Source organism: Protopterus annectens, chromosome 12.part0 (assembly GCF_019279795.1).
Source record: "Protopterus annectens isolate FY-2018-M chromosome 12.part0, PAN1.0, whole genome shotgun sequence".
NCBI classification, from domain to species: Eukaryota; Metazoa; Chordata; order Ceratodontiformes; family Protopteridae; genus Protopterus; species Protopterus annectens.
The window spans coordinates 1,217,188,406-1,217,206,186 of record NC_056746.1 but is presented as its reverse complement, the minus strand read 5'-3'; the positions used below and the strand labels follow the sequence as shown (position 1 = coordinate 1,217,206,186).

The 17,781-nt window shown below is 39.4% G+C and overlaps 1 protein-coding gene across 1 annotated transcript in view; it reads right to left on the bottom strand.

Moving 5' to 3' along the window:
- Positions 1–17,781, bottom strand: part of LOC122816270 (bactericidal permeability-increasing protein-like) — a 707,989-nt gene that overhangs the window by 83,595 nt on the left and 606,613 nt on the right. Inside the window, exon 12 of the mRNA XM_044089007.1 lies at positions 14,941–15,008. Within this exon, the coding sequence (XP_043944942.1) occupies positions 14,941–15,008 (68 nt within the window). The remainder of the gene's footprint in view (positions 1–14,940; positions 15,009–17,781) is intronic.

Below are 17,781 nucleotides of genomic sequence, written 5' to 3'. Positions count from 1 at the left end.
CTTGTCTTCCGTGGTTGCCTTCTTGTTTTTCTTGCAATCCCTTGCCAAGTGTCCCTTTTTACCACATTTAAAACATTCACCCCTTTTCTTTCGCCCTTCAAAGTCCTCTGATCACTGATCAGATTGTTTGTTTCCCTGGGCATTTCTCTTGCCCTTTTTCCTGGACTGTTCTATATAGACTTCTGCTCCATCTTCTACAGAAATTACTTGGGCTTTCTTTTTCTTTTTGCTATTAAAATGCCTTTCGGCATGCCTAGCATATTCAAGTAATGACTGTAACCTGCTTGTACGATGATCCGCCATGTGCTTTGTAATAAAACTGCTTATGGGTGTGATGCTGCCTTTCAAAAATGCATTCTTTAACTGCTGCTCATATGGGGAATCTTGTGTCTGATCTTCAGGAACCTGCATTCCACAATGGTTATTAAAACATTCTAACAGTCTGGCATAATATCTGTCAATAGTTTCAACTTCTTGTTGGATGCATTGATTAATGCAAGTCCAGTCTGCCCTAGGCTTCCATTTCTCAGAGATGCGGTCTGTAAGACCTTTTACTCTGTTGTCTAGTTCTGTGCTGCTATGTGGGAGGGGTCTGTGTGCAGCATCATGGGGATTCCAGTTGCCACTAATCATGTGCCAATCTGGTCCTACAATTTGTCTGACTACTTTTTCTACCTCTTCTCCATTTAAATTTTAACTTAGCCTCACTCCTTGTAAATCTTCTAAGAACTTTCTAAAATTAACTTTTGGATGGGGAATTCCCTCAGTGGCTTTCCAGATGTCTTCCGGAGTCCAGGATCTATACACTAGAATAGTTGGGTCCTGACCTTCTTGCCCTGCCTGAGGATTAGGTACTTCAATAAGTGGGCATATTTCTTCTTCACTCATAGATCGTGAATTCCTACCCATTTGATATAATTCAATGTCCCCTTTTGAGTTACCTGCCCGTGTTCGAGATCTGGTCTCGATGGGATCTCTAAGAAATGGTTTTGCTTTTGTAGTGCCTCTATTTACAGTGACAGCAGGATATCGCGGGGGTGGACTAACTTGTTCACTTGGTTCATATTCTGGTAAGGGGGGGTGGAGGGGCCGATGTTATTACTAAGTTATTGTCCTTCTTATCTAAAAACATTGCTTTTGAATTATTGTTCTTTTGTTCCCTACAGTTTACTTCCTCAATCCACCTGTGTGCCTGAGGAATTCCTAATTGGCGCTGATTTTTTACCCGACCTTTGGAATCGGTTTTAAGCAGTTTGACAAGTTTGATAAGCGAGGATTTTTCTAATTTACCGTCAAATTCATACTTATTAACCCACTTTGAGTAGTATTTAATATTATCAGCACACTGTGACTGCATGTATTTTGCGTCTTCGGATAGCGACGGATTTTGGGGTCTTTTTGTGCAATTATTACCTATTTTGTTCTACCCTTTTTAATCGTTACGTAACTCCTTATTTTTAATGTGGTACCACGGATTTTGTTATAGTCTCTTCAGAATGACGGCCTACCTACTCTGTTTCCCTGATCTATGACAAGACAGTAATCTTTTCTGTCCCTGACTTGTAAAAATACAGTCCTGACAAAAACCAATACAAATTTAGTCCCTGTTCTAAAACAGAAAAAAGGTAGATTCACCTTACCTGAGCCTTCATGATTGATCACCTGGTTCGTGAAAAACCCATCCTTCAGTCGCAGATCAGAAAGTGGCTGGCCTCTTTTGTACGACAATTCAGTCAGAGGGCTTTTTAAATAAGAAGAACCGATGTGGTTTCTTCCCCGTACGGTTTCAAGCCACCTGGCTTGTCTGATCCGAGGCGAAGTGAGGGTTTCCGGTCCGAAGGACCAATCTGTCAAAGGAAAAAACTTTAAAGACCAATACAGGTAACGTTCAGATAAAGCACATTTAATAACTTGCTGCAAGGAGACAAAAACATGCAAATACACGATTTTGCCTAACTACTAATAGGAAGTATGCTATTCTTATACTGTTCTACAAGACATTGCCTTCTATAGTTGACGTAATCAAACACAACTTTCAGTATTGTTCTACAGCAGATGTTACTCAGATTTTCTGCTGACATGACTGGATTTATGAAAAACATTTTGAGAAAAACAACCTGGCCTTGGTGGGCTCTAGCCTGTTACAAGCTTCTATTGTGTAGTTCTAATACATGTGTTACATTTCAAGGTACTTTTCTAGCTTAGGCACAAGCAAATGCTGATTGCAGTTCATATTTTCAAGCAGTCTTTGTTCTGATTATCTATAGCTTCTGCAGCTGTGTATTTTCTCACAGCACAAGCGGAACTCCTTGTCTAAGTCTCATAACCTTAATACAAGTGATACATCTATTCTTTATTTTCCTGACACAAGCAGAAATTATCTGCTTCCCTGTAAATTTCCAAAGCATAAGCAAAGATTATAGCTGCGCATATTTCATGACAATACAAGGTTAGAAAGCTTCTGCAATTTGTACAGATTTTACGCAGTGTGAAATAGAATAAATGTTAACCCTTTTCAAGCCTTAAATGCACTAAGCATATTACTAATACATACACTAATACATATTTTTCTGACAGTCACAGTTAAACTAGCAATGTACTCACTGTATACTTGCATATCGTAGTTTGTCACATTTAAACTAGCAATGTACTCACTGTATACTTATATATTGTAGTTTGTCACAGTTAAACTAGCAATGTACTTACTGTATACTTATATATTGTAGTTTGTCACAGTTAAACTAGCAATGTACTTACTGTATACTTATATATTGTAGTTTGTCACAGTTACACTAGCAATGTACTCACTGTATACTTATATATTGCAGTTTGGTTGTAAGTCTTGTAATTTTCTAAAATTGTGCAGCTTTTCTTCCTGGGCCTCTGCTGAAAATGGGTCTTGTGACCCAGTCTGACTATCCCGGTTAACAAATGGCAAATAAATAAATAGAGACAGAGAAAGAGAGAGAGAGAGAGAGAGATCTAGTTAAATATAGCAAATGAAGTAATTGTTGACAATGCTAAAGTCGACAACAAAATGTTGACATACTTTTGTGCATGATCTGAAGATTAACTTTAGAGCATGCAAACTAAAAAGATGTATTTGTAGGGGCAAGCCCTCCTGCACACCCATGTGTGAGGCTGCACCTTGAAACCCTCTGTACACCTCTGAGAATGCACAGTCCCCAGGGAAAGGGCATATTCCTCAACCCTGGAGCAATTTATAGAGATTATCAGTCTCGAACCTCTTTCGACTGTCGTGTTTTGTTGACCGAAGTATATTGACAATGCAAAGGTTGACATTATGGACATTTGATATTTTGGATGCCTAGGGGTACAAACAGTTATAACAGCAAGTTCAGAATTTGCTGTTTTGTTTGAGTCACAGTTTATTTTTGAGTTTTGAGATGACTAGCAATTTTGGGTTTCACACTTGTATTAGGGAGCTGAATCAATTCTTCCAATAACTATATCCTGTACTGTATTTATTAAATTATTGTGCTTTGTATTTGTGGAACCACTTAGTAAGGTATATTAATTATAATAATTGAAGTACCAATATCCCTAGTCAATACCTCTTGTGTCCAGGATCATTCAGTCTTCATCAGTCTCCCTTGGGGAAGCATGGTCTTCAATTCCATGCTGCAGATATGTGCCATGACCTCATACCAATCCTCCAAATCTAGAAAATCCAGGATTTTATATGCCTATTGACCAGTTTCACAACCATAAGAACACTCTTACATCCATTTTTTTTGTTAGGCTACTTTGTGAACCCTAATACTTATAATGAATTGGTATAGCCCTCAGGAGAGACCTTTTAAATGTAATTAGCTGCTTCATACAGGTTGCTTTGTATATAAGGACATTTAACTGAAATAAAATGATTATAAAAGTGCATCTGCTTGTGATGAAAGTTACATATGCTTGTGAAAACCTGCAGCCTCGGCATCAATGTACCATAATATGCCAATCTAGTTCTGCTACAGGTACCCGAGACTCAATCACTCAAAGATGGAGTTATGGGTTGGCATAACGGTTAAAGTGTTTAACTCACAGACAGGAGGTATAGGGTTTGCCTCTCATTAAATAAAATTGGCTAGGCTTAAGCATTTTTGGGAGTGTAAATGATTTAACAGGTTTTAAAAATTCCTTGCCGACTACTGTGTCAGAAATACTGGGTGAGCAAATTGGTGTAACTACAGAAATGATTTTTTGAGCTGTAATATAGGATCTGAATTACTTTGACATAGTAAGGCCTTGCTGAGTTTAATTCTGGTGGCTGCCAAAAAAAGTAATCACTAGAAAATGGAAATCAAAGTCTAAACCACCTGTATTAGAAGTAGTGAGTATATTTAACAGAGATAAAAGAACTGGAATTGGGATCTTTAGAAAAGAGAAGGAGCAAATTACATAGAAAAAAATGGGAATTGTGGTAACAATCGTAGGTTCATAGGTAGATACTAGGCTATCTGCCCGAAGGCATTTATAAGCCTAGCCAGAATGTGTTGGCTTTCACCCCCCCCCCCTTAGATTAGTTCTCTGTGCCTCTGTCCAGCAGAGCCATTGGAGTGATCCCCGGGATACACTTTCTGTTTCCCATCCACTCGTCAAGGTTTCTCTTGAAGAGCATTAATGAGGAGCTCTGCCTTATCTAGATTGGAATCTTGTTCCAAAGCATGGGAAGTCTCTGGCACGTCCTATTTATTGTTGTGGTGAGGTTTAGATCCTTAGAGTGTGTGGCTTTAGGGGATATGGTTTTCTTTAGGTGGTGCATGTCCATCAATTCTGGGTTGGACATGGCCTTGTATGTCAGGCAGAGATCACCTCTGAGTAGGCGGTATGCAACCGAGTACAGACGGAGTTTCTTCAGTCGAGCTGCATAGGGCATCTGTTTGAGGCCAGTGATCCTCTTGGTGAGGTACTTCTGTGGTCTTTCCAGCTGTTGCAGGTGTCTTGTAAGGTACATCCCAAATGGGGTGTTGTACTCTATGATGGGTCTGATGAGTAGAGGAGCACAATGACCTTTTTTGATCTGGATACAAGCCCTTTTGTGATTAGGTGGGCTACATAGAAGGATTTTCTAACCACTTTGGCAATGTGATTATCAAAGGAGAGATTATTATCTACTTGGGTCCCCAGATCCCTTATTAAGTCTTCTGTATTTAGGGAACTACCACCTATGTGGTAGTTTGTGGGTACTTTGTTTTTTCCAAAGGGGATGACTATGCACTTTTTGGCATTTAGCTTGAGGCCATGGTTTTGACACCAGGTATCTGTCTCAGTGAGACCCTTTTAGAGGATGTCTGTGTCAGACGGAGAGTCAATTATAGCCCCTAGTTTGCAGTCTGTGAACTTGGTCAGCCATAGTCCTCCTGTGCTTGCCTGTACCTCTGAGAAATATATGCTGAACAAGAGGGGTCCTAGGACTGAGCCCTGGGGAACACCACTTGTATCCGGTTTAGAGTCAGACCTAGCTCCCGCAACTCTTACCATGTGGATTCTGTCAGTGAGCCAGTTGGCAATACATCTCATGATGTAGGGGTTTATGTTCAGGCTGGTAGGCTTGTATAAAATAGCAGAATGGGGAATGGTGTTGAAGGCCTTTGCGAAGTCTAGGTAGGCTGTGTGGACCACCTTTCCCTCATCTATAGCCTTGGTAACTGTCTCAAAGAAGTCCACCAGGTTTAGGAGGCATGATCTGCCCTTAACAATGCCAAACTGGGTAGGGTCCAGGGTTTGGAGGTTCCCAATGTCTCTGTTAATGAGATCCATGATGATGTGCTCCATAGCCTTGTAGACCAAGCTAGTCACACTTATAGGGTGATAGTTCCTGGGGTCTGTTGTGGCTCCACCTTTGTGGAGCGGAATAACCATTGCTGTGCGCCACTCTATGGGCACATAGCCTCTGGAGAGGCTGAGTTTGAACAGTGTGTTTGGGTGTGGGATTAGTTCATCTTTGAGCTTGTGTAGGATGCAGCCTGGGACACCGTCTGGTCCCATTGATGCTGTGTTTTTGGCTTTGGAGAGGGCTGTTTTAACCTGAGTGTCTGTGATTTCAGGGGCACTACATTCTTCTGGTATGGTTATGGGCCCTTTTGGGGGTGAAGTTTCCACTGAACCTGTCTGCCAGGATGTTGGCGATACCAGTCGGTTCAGTGTATTTTGTGCCATTCTGCACTAACTCCAAGCAGATCTGAGAATTGCCACTTGATTCTTGACCAAGCTAAAGAATGCCTTATGGTTATCTTTGGAGTCCTTGGCAATTTTTCTTTCGAAGCTAGCCTTGGATGATTTTATGAGGGATCGTAGTTTTTTGCTGATACTGATCAGGAATGTCTTCTCTTCTTGGGATTTTACTCTTTTCTGTACTAGTTTCCTCCTTCTATTGTGTAGCTTGTTTATGGCAGGGGTCCACCAGACAAGTTTCCTTTCCTTGGAGGAGTGAGTCTTGGTTTTGCTTGGGATAGCACGATCCATGCATTCTTGTAGGTGCCCATAGAGTGCATTAGTAAAAGATTCTGCAGCTCGAGTAGCGTTATCCTTTAGCATGGGGGCTTTGAAATTTTTCACCTCGGTCTTAAGTAACATGGTTTGCTTTTGAAAAGTTTTTCACAATGGTTTCCTTGACTGGGGGTGGAGGAGGAATGTAGATATCCAGAGTGATTAGTTTATGGTCAGATCTAACCAGCGAGGGGTTGACCTCTGGTGTGGAACACCAGTCGCCCATGTTGGTGATGACCAGGTCCAATATGTTGTCACCTCTGGTGGGGGTGTTGACCAGTTGGACCAGAGCGTTTGCATTTATAAATTCTAGGAAATGTTGGGCAAGGGAATTAGTACTTGAGTAGTTCTACCAGTTAATGTTTGGGTAGTTGAAATCACCCAATATCAGGGTGTTTGGTAGGACCTTTATGTTTCCCAATGTATCCAAAAACATGGAATGGGGGTCCTGGGACATTGTGGGTGATCTGTAGCAAGCTACAATTTGAATTGCAGTTTTGCCCATTGTTAGCTGCACGTGGATGATCTCTAAAGCATTGTGCTGTGCCACTAACCTGGAGGTGTGGGTATCCTTGATGAATATGGATACACCCCTGCCTTTTATATTTCGGTCCAGGTTTTGTGGCCAAAATGTATGGTATGCATTGTAGCCTGATAGTGTTGGGGTGCTCTTTGGAGCCTTAAATCAGGTTTCTGTTACTGCACATATGTCGATTTTCTCCATAATGAGGAGTGCCTCGAGTGCGTGCATTTTGAGGTTTAGACTTCTGGCATTGAGTAGCATTACCCTCAGTTTTTTGTTACTTGTGCTATTTACGGCAGTGGATTTGTCTTTTGAGCCTTGCCTGAAAAAGGCACTATGGAGATGGCAAGAGCCTTGGCCAGTATTCAAAAGCCTAAGAGTGACAGGTGCAAGCCGTCTCTAGCAAAGCAGCGTGACTTGTCAAGCATGTCATTCCAGGCGGACAGACACTTTATCCCCCTTGAATGACACCAGAAGCTTAGCCAATTTTTGAAATTGATCATTTTTTCTTTATACCGTGGTATCATTCTTGGTGAGGGCAGGATCCTACTCATGGTCAGGGTCATACTGGCCTGGGCTATGTGATCAGAGAGCTCTTCCAGGTCTCTTTTCATGTAGTCCAGGGAGGTACGGCTCAGGTCATTCACACCAACATGGGCAATGACAGAGTCATATTTGTACTTGTTCTGGAGTGACCTGAGTGCTTGTGTTATGTAGCGGATCCTGGAACCTGACACGCAGCTAACAGTAACCTTCTCCTTGTTCAGCCTAGTGAGTGGGACGTCAGTGTGCCTGACTATAGAGTCACCTATTACTAGTGTGTTGGGTATTTTATTTTGCCCTAAGGGCTATGATTGTATGACACACTGGTTTTGTGAAGTATGTGTTTCATGGTTTGTGTTGAGGGGTAGAGGCTGCTTGGATGTCTGCTTTGGAGATCTCTGCTGCTTTTGCAGATTTTTATTTAGAGCCTCCGAGTATGTTTCCATATGGTTGTCAAATAATAATGTTGATCCATATAAGGCTTCGATTTCTTCCATTCCAGAGTTTCTGACTAAACTGTTTTTGTGCTACAATAGCAATCAATTATATGGTATGGAACACCCCCAGCAAAAAGCAAATTCACATGATATAATATATGCCAAACAAGGAGGAAAAGTAAAAGTCAAGAGAAGTCAGGGGGCTGGAGGGTGGGTAACCAGGACTGCAACAGTGAATACACTTGAACATCTACATTTATGGTAAGTGTACACAACTGCACTATGTTCTTCATGTTTCACTGCTGCAGTCATCACATTTGGGTTGATTCCCAAAGCTAAGGAAGGATGGAGGTAGTTAAAGAGCATTAGGGTTAGCAATAAGTCCCTGTAAGACTGCTGTGGCAAATCCAGCTCTGGATTTAGAAAAGATAGGCAGATGGTAATGCTTGGTGAAAGTATGTACAGAGCTCCAGGTTGCAGCTTCCAGGATATCCCTGGTAGGGACTCCTCTGAGAAATGCAGTAGAGGTAGATGCAGCCCTGGTGGAATGTGTTCTTATCCCATGTGGGGTAGGTTTTCCATGGTGTTTGTAACAGAAATGGATGCAATGTGCTATCTATTTGGAAATGGTTTGCTTTGAAATGGCCTTCCCTCTGCCCCTGCAGCAAAGCTAACTAGCAGCTGGTCAGATTTTCTGAGAGGCATAGTCCTGTCCAAATAGAATCTAAACTGTCTGTGTACATCCACATAATGCAGTATCCTTTCCCCTTTATTCTGAGGATCAGGGAAAAAAGTAGGCAAATGAATGGACTGGATTAGAGCGACACTAGAGACCACCTTGGCCATAAAGGATGGATTAGTCCTGAGGGAAACCCTGTCCACATGCAAGATAATGAAGGGTTCCACTGCCACGAGGGCCTGCAGTTCAGACAGTCTTCTTAGTGTTTTTGGAGGAGGAATGAGGTTCAAGGGAAGGCAGGAATTAAATGAGGTATATAATGTTTGACTGACAATGAGTCTATAGTATATGTGATGTATAATGCTTGCAACAGAAAATATGTCAATATTGTTTGATATCATAATTGATAATTCATTAAAGATGTCTTTTGTTCAAAAAAAAAGGTTCACAAGGGAAGGTAGCCTAGTATTTACCTATGAGCCTAAAAGATCACTGTCTTAAAGCCAGGGACTGGAGCATGTTGTAACGTATACAGGCTGCTGCTGATGCTTGTAGGGAGGGAGCTGTGCGGTAAGGAGCAATCAGGGAATTTAGATTTAGGGAGGGTTTGGAGTTTTAGGTTTAGGTTTATGGAGCAAATGGGGGCTTTTAGGTTAGGGATGTAGAGTGGAGTTTTAGGGTTAGGAAGTGAGGACTTTGGTTTAGAAAGGAGTGGAGTCTTAGGGTTTGAGTCCAGGCTGTGGTAGAGCTATACATTTTAACAGGCTCAGGTGTTGGGATTGCTAAGTAGTTAAGTAAGACTGAGCTGGCGAGAGTTACAGCACTTGCCTTTTTGAGGAAGTGGCAGTGAGCAAGTGTGTCGTAAACTGCTAGCACTTGAGCTCTTGTAGTAGACCCCGCCAATCCTGAGCAGGTGAAGGATTTAGCACAGATCTGTCACTCAAAGACATTCCAATAAAGTGAAGTGGTAGTCATTCTTCAGTGCTTATTCCTTATCTGTAACCAACATCTTTTTCCCACCTCTCCTTCAGCTGGAGATTTACTCTTATCTGCTTGAAGAACCACCTTAATCCATATGTCCCAGCCCATGGACCACCATACATCAATACCATGTCCACATTTAAAGGGGTCTGTCTCTGTTCTTCCTACTTACCATCACCCTCCTAAGAATCTTATATTTGCACCATTCTCTGAGTGGGACTACACAATGTTTAGTTATTTGGTCAGCTGTAACTTGCCTGTATTTTTGTGATATCTTGATCAAAAATATAGGCCGTGGTCCTTCAGTATTTCAGTACTTTGAATGCTAGTTAATATTACAGCCAGATATATACATTTTTGAGTAATAATCTGAGCTTGTTATTTGTGACTGACAATTTCTCATGTGTATTTTCCCAGTCTGAAGCAATCTGGTTATTATAAAGGCCACATTTCAGTGCTGCAAGTCTCCCTTGTGACAGGAATATCTTTTGTTTCCTTACCAAATCCCTACTGTCACATCAGAAGTCTTAATAAGTAACAAGACAGCAACAGGCTGTGTTGTTTGATCCATGAAATCTGTATACTAGCTATATTCTCTGTAATTTCCACGTACTATATGAAATGGTAATAACCATAGCTAGATCGTTAGCTTTTTATCTACCCATGTAGCTGACATCCCCAAACTCTTTTTAATGCTATACAATATATTCATACTATATAACCATGAGGTAGCATACATTATATTAATTAATCAGTGGAAATGAATTCAAAAACAGTATAAACCGATAATGTGCATATGTGCATGCCATGAGCTGTTTATATCAAATATGAACATTTTTTACATATTTAAAACATTTTAAATAACAGGATTTTTCAGTCCTTTTAATAACTTTTTACACTGGAGCAGTTTCTGTATCTGCTTTTTGGTTTTGAGAAATTAGCATGACTATTTATACTACACATTTAGGCTTATCTGGAGAATTCAACAAAATATTTTAAGGGACATTCATTCCTGCTTTAATGGTGGTTGTTTTTGGACTACTACCTCATTTGGAGGAACAGCTTCAGGAGTATCTTGCCACATCTGTTGTCCATCATAGGTTTCACAGTCTCTGGTTATGACATTCTTGGTTACTCATCTTTTGAAACTTTGATATGTTGATATATTTGTCTTGTTCAAATGTGTATGATTTCTTCAGAGCCATATAGTGGTAATTTGGCCCTTTGAGCAATCCCTAGATTGGTGCTCCCCTCTGGCTAAAGTAGGGAACCACAAAAAAACATACACACACATAAAAAGGTCTTCCAAAGTTCTGAACTGTAGCAAGGAGCTTATGCAAGCTCTAAGCACCATGTTACAGTTAAGTAAACACATTTATTTCAGCAGCTGCAATATCAGCCATGGCTACTGAAATCAATCCTGTCACTTTGTGTGTGCCAAATTGGCAGCTCTTCAGTAGTGCTTACCATGCGTCCCTGACAATTTGCATCTGGAATAACCATGCCATTTGCTCCACCCTAATTACTGTATTGGGTTTCTTTTATACACAATGTCATATCAACACAAGTAATAAATGACACACAGACAGGATATGTGGTCTAACATCTATGAGGTGTATATCCAAACTGAATTCTATGGGACTTTTGTATATGCGATAACATACTTTACTACATCCCCTATATACCCGTATCTAGAATAGCTACTAATAATGAGTCTCTGTATGACTTAAGCTTTTGTAGAAATACTTTTTGTCTCTGTCAGCAAACAATTCTAAAAAAAATTCTTTTCTTTAAAAATCATGTTTCTGATTTGCTGCATTGTGTTCACAGGATTACTCTTGTCTACAGCTGGGGTAGTCTACTTTTTAAAAATCTCTAAATGTCTTATTCTGGTGCAGATGTTTGTTGCCTCTCACTGATGCCTGTGAAATTACAGGCCACAGCAAAATATGATATTGTAGCAGTTTCTTCAGTGAATTCCTGTGGTCAGCATATACTTGAGTGAATCTGTCCATCAAAATATTTTTTCATACAGACATTCTCAAAACTAGAACTTTCTTTTGATAGAAACTAAAGATCTTGGAGTTGCTTGTTATTCATATGGCTTTCTTGTAAGAGTTCTGTGTACTTTTTCTAAGCCTAAGGTTACTTTCACTGTCTTATCTTATGTTAACTGGACCAGAAGTTCTTTACTGTGCTCATCTTACCTTTCTGATCCATAACTCTTGCTGCTGTGTCTTCAGTCTCTTTTTCCACACTTATAATCTGTGCGAACAGTTGGACTTTTCCAGAACAAAAAGTTGCACAAAGTCTCCCATCTCTTGTAGGATTTGCTCCAGAGAAGCATCCAGTGTAACAGATGAGAGTAGCACTTTATCCATAGCCATTTAGTCTGCATATAGCTTCTAGAATATTACATGCAGAGTGGACAATAAGTAAGAGCCGTTTTGACACCTTCAAGTTTTTGTTGCAGTCAAGCCACTTAGTATGTACCTAAACATAAGCAGGGGCACTTTAGGAGGTGCCTGGGACCCACAGCTTTAGGGGGCCCATGGCCAGTCACAAAAAGAAACAAAAAAGTGTACTCATTACTTCCCTTATTTATTTTCTTTTTCATTTCCATGATAAGATATACTGTAATATCTGTGTCCCTGTGTAAGCATTTGCTAACTCAACTGCATCAAGAAACACTTCTCAGTCATAATCATGGACATTTGTAAACCTAATCATGTACTGGCAGGCTGTGTTAGCAAAGCATTATGTGCACTTTAATATAATGTCCTGCTCCAATTCTGTGAAGTTCTTCTAACACTGGCAATGAAAAAAGTGATCTTACCCACCCTGAGCCCTTATACATCCTAGCCTTATTCCTAATATTACATATCCAGCTATTTTACAATTGGTACTGCTGCTATTGCCTGTATCTGCTCCATATGTAATTTAACATAATGTATCTCCAGTCTAACTGCAGCATTATGGCATTAAAATAAAGATTGAGCACCCACTTACATGATTAACATAAAGCTGTTTTTTTATGTTAGCCCCTATATGTGAATCAATGTGAATGGAATTTGCAAAACCAAACAAACCATATGTTGCAGTCACTACACGAGTGCTGTTTTTCTTTTTCTGTGACAGGCTGCTTCTCTGTCTTTTGTACCAATGTTTATTTACTTAAATGTCAGCACAGTACCTTAGTCCAGTTCGCACTTATTTGCAGAGCACAGGTCATATGTGCTGCTAGGCCAATGCCTACAAATGTAACCATCTCAAGTTACATGGTTGGCAAAGACCAAGTAATCTAGGAAGGACAGGTAATGGGTCACCTCCAGGGTTAAAATGGCAAGGACAATGTAGACACAGACTGAATCAGTGACTCAGTAAGTCATGTTCATTCTAAGAACTTTTATTTATTTATTTTGTATTTGTTAGTCATTGTGCAGTACCAAATCATACACACTCCCTTCAGATCTAGCCCAGGAGCAGTGTCTGGTTAAGGGACTTGGTCATAGTCACACAGTAGGCAAATGGAGACCGAGGGAATCAAACCTCTAACTATTTGGATTATAAATGAAAAAGAAAAATGACAACAATAAACTTTACACCAGCTAAGAAAAATAAACAGGAAGATAACCAGGGGAGTTAAAGATTAATGAAAGGGCCTGTCATAAATCACTGTTTAAGTGTCCCATTTGCCTTCTGAAGAGCAACACCTTTCACAAAAAAATACTTAAACTGGATAGTGTAGAGCTCAGTACTTCAGTTAAATGAAAAGCTTCAGAAGCCCGGTACAACCCTTACAGCCTTCACCACTGGTGCCAAATTATGTACTTTGAAGACAGAGAAGTCAAGAATTATATATATATATATATATATATTGAAACAACGACAGTTAAGGAGAAGATGTCTTGTACACATTGCTGAATGGAGACCACATTGTACAGAAATATTATTGCTTGCAGGAAAAACAAAATGTCAGTGGAAGAAAATCAGATGTAGTCATGCATTTTTTAATTAAAAAAATACATTAAAATTAAAAAAAAAAAAAAAAACATGTTGGACATTTCCTATTCCTTTCAAAAAGTTGTTTCCTGCATCGTATTCTGCTCACTGGTTTCTAGCCAAGAAAAAGATGGAAAGGAAGACCATGTTATATACTGGTTTAGTTTTGATATGTGCCACTGCAACTTCTGCTGGGGTTGGGGCAATGTGGTCATTATTTATTTGACTTTCCTCAAAAACCTCACAGGTGTTCACAGAATGTTTGCTATAGCTTGTGTTGGAACTGGGGACAGTGTGGTCATTATTTCTTTAAATTTTCTCATAGGTAGACCTCAAAGATGTGCACTGATGGTCACTATAGCTTGTTTAGGGATAGTGTATTATCTAAGCACAACAAGCTGGAAGATGTTATTTTGATTTTTTTTTTGCTTTCTTCACAATAAAATACAAGATATGCATACAGGTCACTAGGGGTAAGGAGGCACACTTTATATATAAGACTGCAGCAGGTAGAAATAAATTATTGTGTTTTACTTGTTCTTTTAGTTTTGTCTCAGTCTAACATTAAAGTACCAAATGTTGGCTGTCTTTTGGGGTAAGGGTGAGGATGCATGCTGTATCTATGTATGATAGCAGCCACTTTAAATATATGCCTGTGGCTCTTTTCACCTTCACCTTCGCCAAAGTCTAATACGAGAGAGAGAGAGACATAGATGGTGGCCATCTTTACTTTTTTTGGAGGTAGGGATGTAAACATTATTCCTTGGCATGACGTGTGTATCCTCACAAGCATTTGGCAGCAGGGGGTACCATGGAGCTCTTTATTTTGGGTGTCATTTCACCTAAGGCTGGTCCTGGTCAGAGTTCAGGAAATGAAACAGTACCTGATCACCATCTTCATGAAGGAGCATTTTCTCCATATTGTATAGTCTTTCAGTCCCTAACCAGGCTTAGCTTAACTTGAAACAGCCACAGATCACTGCAAGTGTATCTATTATTAGCTGCATTAACAAGGTGACAGAGTAACAACTTGAACAGGTTCAGAGTTTGAATATAATTTGGTTATTTTACTATTCAGCTATGTAAGATGCTGTCAACACATGCTTCACTTTCTCAGCAATGATCTGGAAGCTTTAGCATTGTTAAGGAACTTACAAAATATGAAACAGTCACAGAGTAGTTGTGCAGTTGTACACAGTCATTGACAATTATATGAAGATTTCTGAAACCTTAAGGTATGTGTAGCAGGTATGATAAAAGGATGCACTTACCCATTCAGAGTCATTGATCCTGTCAGGTTGTTGTTTACAACACTGGGTTTTCCACTGATATTTACATGCTGTGGAAAACAAAGTACATTTGTTACAGTGCAGGTGATTTCATCATCAACAGTCTAAGAAAGCCTGCAGAAAGACTAAAATACAATGTACTGATGTGCTGGCACATTGTACTTGTGTTTCTAGATGGGACTGCCATTTCAATCAATATTTCTAAAATAATAACACTAGAGACTGGACAGATACTGTTTATTTCCAGAACTGAAACATAATGAAATTGCTTCTTAACAGCATGGTGCATGGACAAGATTTGCATTGTTGGAGTAATCTGCCTCAATAAACATGCTTCTCAAACATAAAGGCTTAATACATACATACATACTCTTCAAAGTGAAAACCACATTGATGGCATGTGATTTAATGACACCTAGAACACTAATAATCAGGTATTAAGTAAAATAAATAGCAAAAAAGTTTCTTTTGGTGGCAAGATCCTGGCACCCATTGGGATCCACAGCTGTACCCCTGATATATATTTTTTTTAACAATGAGACTGCCATACATTGGGTGAAAGTAGAATACTCACTGCAGCTCCCTTGGATGAAAATATTTTGTCTAGAATAAAAACATTTAAAAAAATTGTCAGCATTACCAAACTGCACATTGGTGAACTGTGCATTGAAAGGTAGTGATACTACCCACCCTGAAAGTCACACTACACTTGATCTTAGCCAAAAGGCTGAAAATAGATAACTTGCTGAACTCTGACCAGGGCCATCCTTAGGTGAAATGGCACTCTAAGTAAAGAGCTCCCTTGTGTCCCCTGCTGCCCATTGATTCCCCACTACATTCCTATGCCTCTACCCATTTTTCTCCCATCCTGGAGTTTGCTCACCCTTCATTTAACTTATTCAGCAATCTACTCTAAACCCTGATTTACCTTTAGCACTCCTAGTAATTCAGGTTTTTCCACTTATCAGCTAGATGGGGGTGCTTCCTTCATATCCAGAAAAAGCCCTTCCTGACTTCCTTCATGTTTGGATTGGAATAAATGGAGTGGTTGAGCAAAGCTTGACTCCAGATTGAGACTTAAGGATTTGAGGAGATATTGGATAAAGTGACTGTCATTAAATGTCAGTAGAATTTTTCTTTTATCCTAGGGACCACAAACTCACAGTTAAGTCAAAATGGTGCATATGCACTTACATACTTAATCACATGACCTATTGCATACCAATCACATGTTGCTATTGATCAAGCTGTCCACCATTTTTCCATGTTCCTTCTCCAACAGATTTAATACATCCTCTCAAACTAGAGGAAGGCAGGTTTTATACAAATGCTCAGTTGTTTTCTCCCCACTGCCTCACAAGTAAATTGCAGTTTTCACCTAACCTAATTCGCTGACATCACTAACAGAAAGTCAAGAACTACACTAAGGCATTGACTCATGCTAAACAGTCATGTGCACTTAAAATTCAAGTAGATTTAGCTTTATATACATAGAAACACTCAATCTAAACTTTCCTGCCTCTCAGTCCACACAGTCTAAGCCTTTCCTACCTCTCATAATCTTAGTTGTTGTTTTGAGCTTGTGATCTCCAGAGGATTTAGATTATTTAGTTTATCTTAAGTGTGTAGATTAAATGACACATAACAATTCACAGAGGATCTTATTTGGTGGGCTATATTAGAACTTTAATTATCATAAATTGTACATAATCTATGTCTGAACATTTGATGTGTGAACCTATTGTAAACTGGACTTAAAATTTATGGAGCTTTTCTCCCTGGGCCTCCGCTGTAAATGGACCTGTGTTCAGTCAGACTATCCTGGTAAACAAATGTAAAATAAATAAAATAAGTAAATAAAATTTAATAGTGAATAGCTATAGCAAAAACATTGCATCTTTGTTTTACTTACGCATCCATTCTGCGACAACCCCTTTTCTCATTTTAACACATGTGGTCATGATGTCACTTTAGTAACCATTATCTAAAGCCAGTGATTATACCACTGGGTGGCTAGACTTGCTGCAGTAGTTCTTCCATAGCATACACACACCCACTTACACCTATGGTCAATTTAGTGTGTTCAACCTACCTACTGCATGTCTTTGGAATGTGGGAAGAAGCCAGATCACCCAGACACAGTGAGGGTATGCAGACTTGACACAGAAGGCACCCCAGCTTAGAACTGAACCAGAGACCTTGCCGTGCCACCCATGTCCTTTTCAACCTGCAATTAGATTATTTCTTTTTCATGCCTTAGTATAGCATATCTAACAGGTAGCTTAACAACATTGTTAAAAAACTTTATAATTTTTTGCCATTTTGGAAATTGATATAGTTTATTGCTTAGGATAAGTTTCTGTGAGTTTTTTTTTTTTTTTTTTTGAAAGGCACTGATGAGTGTATTGTTAGGAAAAGGGGCTAATAATTTCATAAGATTTGTCTAAGTGAATTTTAGAACTGCTCTAAACATGCTGGTCAGCATTTGCTCTTGATGCAGGTAATGTTATTTAATGGTGGAAGTTAACATTTCTGTTGCTGTATTCAACAGTAACTATTTTGGTTGGCACATTCAGTTAACGTTGGATCTGTATGTCACCTATACATCTGAAACTTTCATTGCTTTCAGTTGTCTCATTCAGTAGCTGGTAGCCTTCATGAACAGCATTGGAAATATACCTTAAGTGTCATATCCATCATCTTTCTTATGCAAAATAATTCTCATTTGAAAATTTTGTCTTCAGCTTATTTATACTATTGAACAAAAACTATCTATAGTATGCAGAAGAAAATCTATTAAAGCCTTAGTTAAATACAGGTATA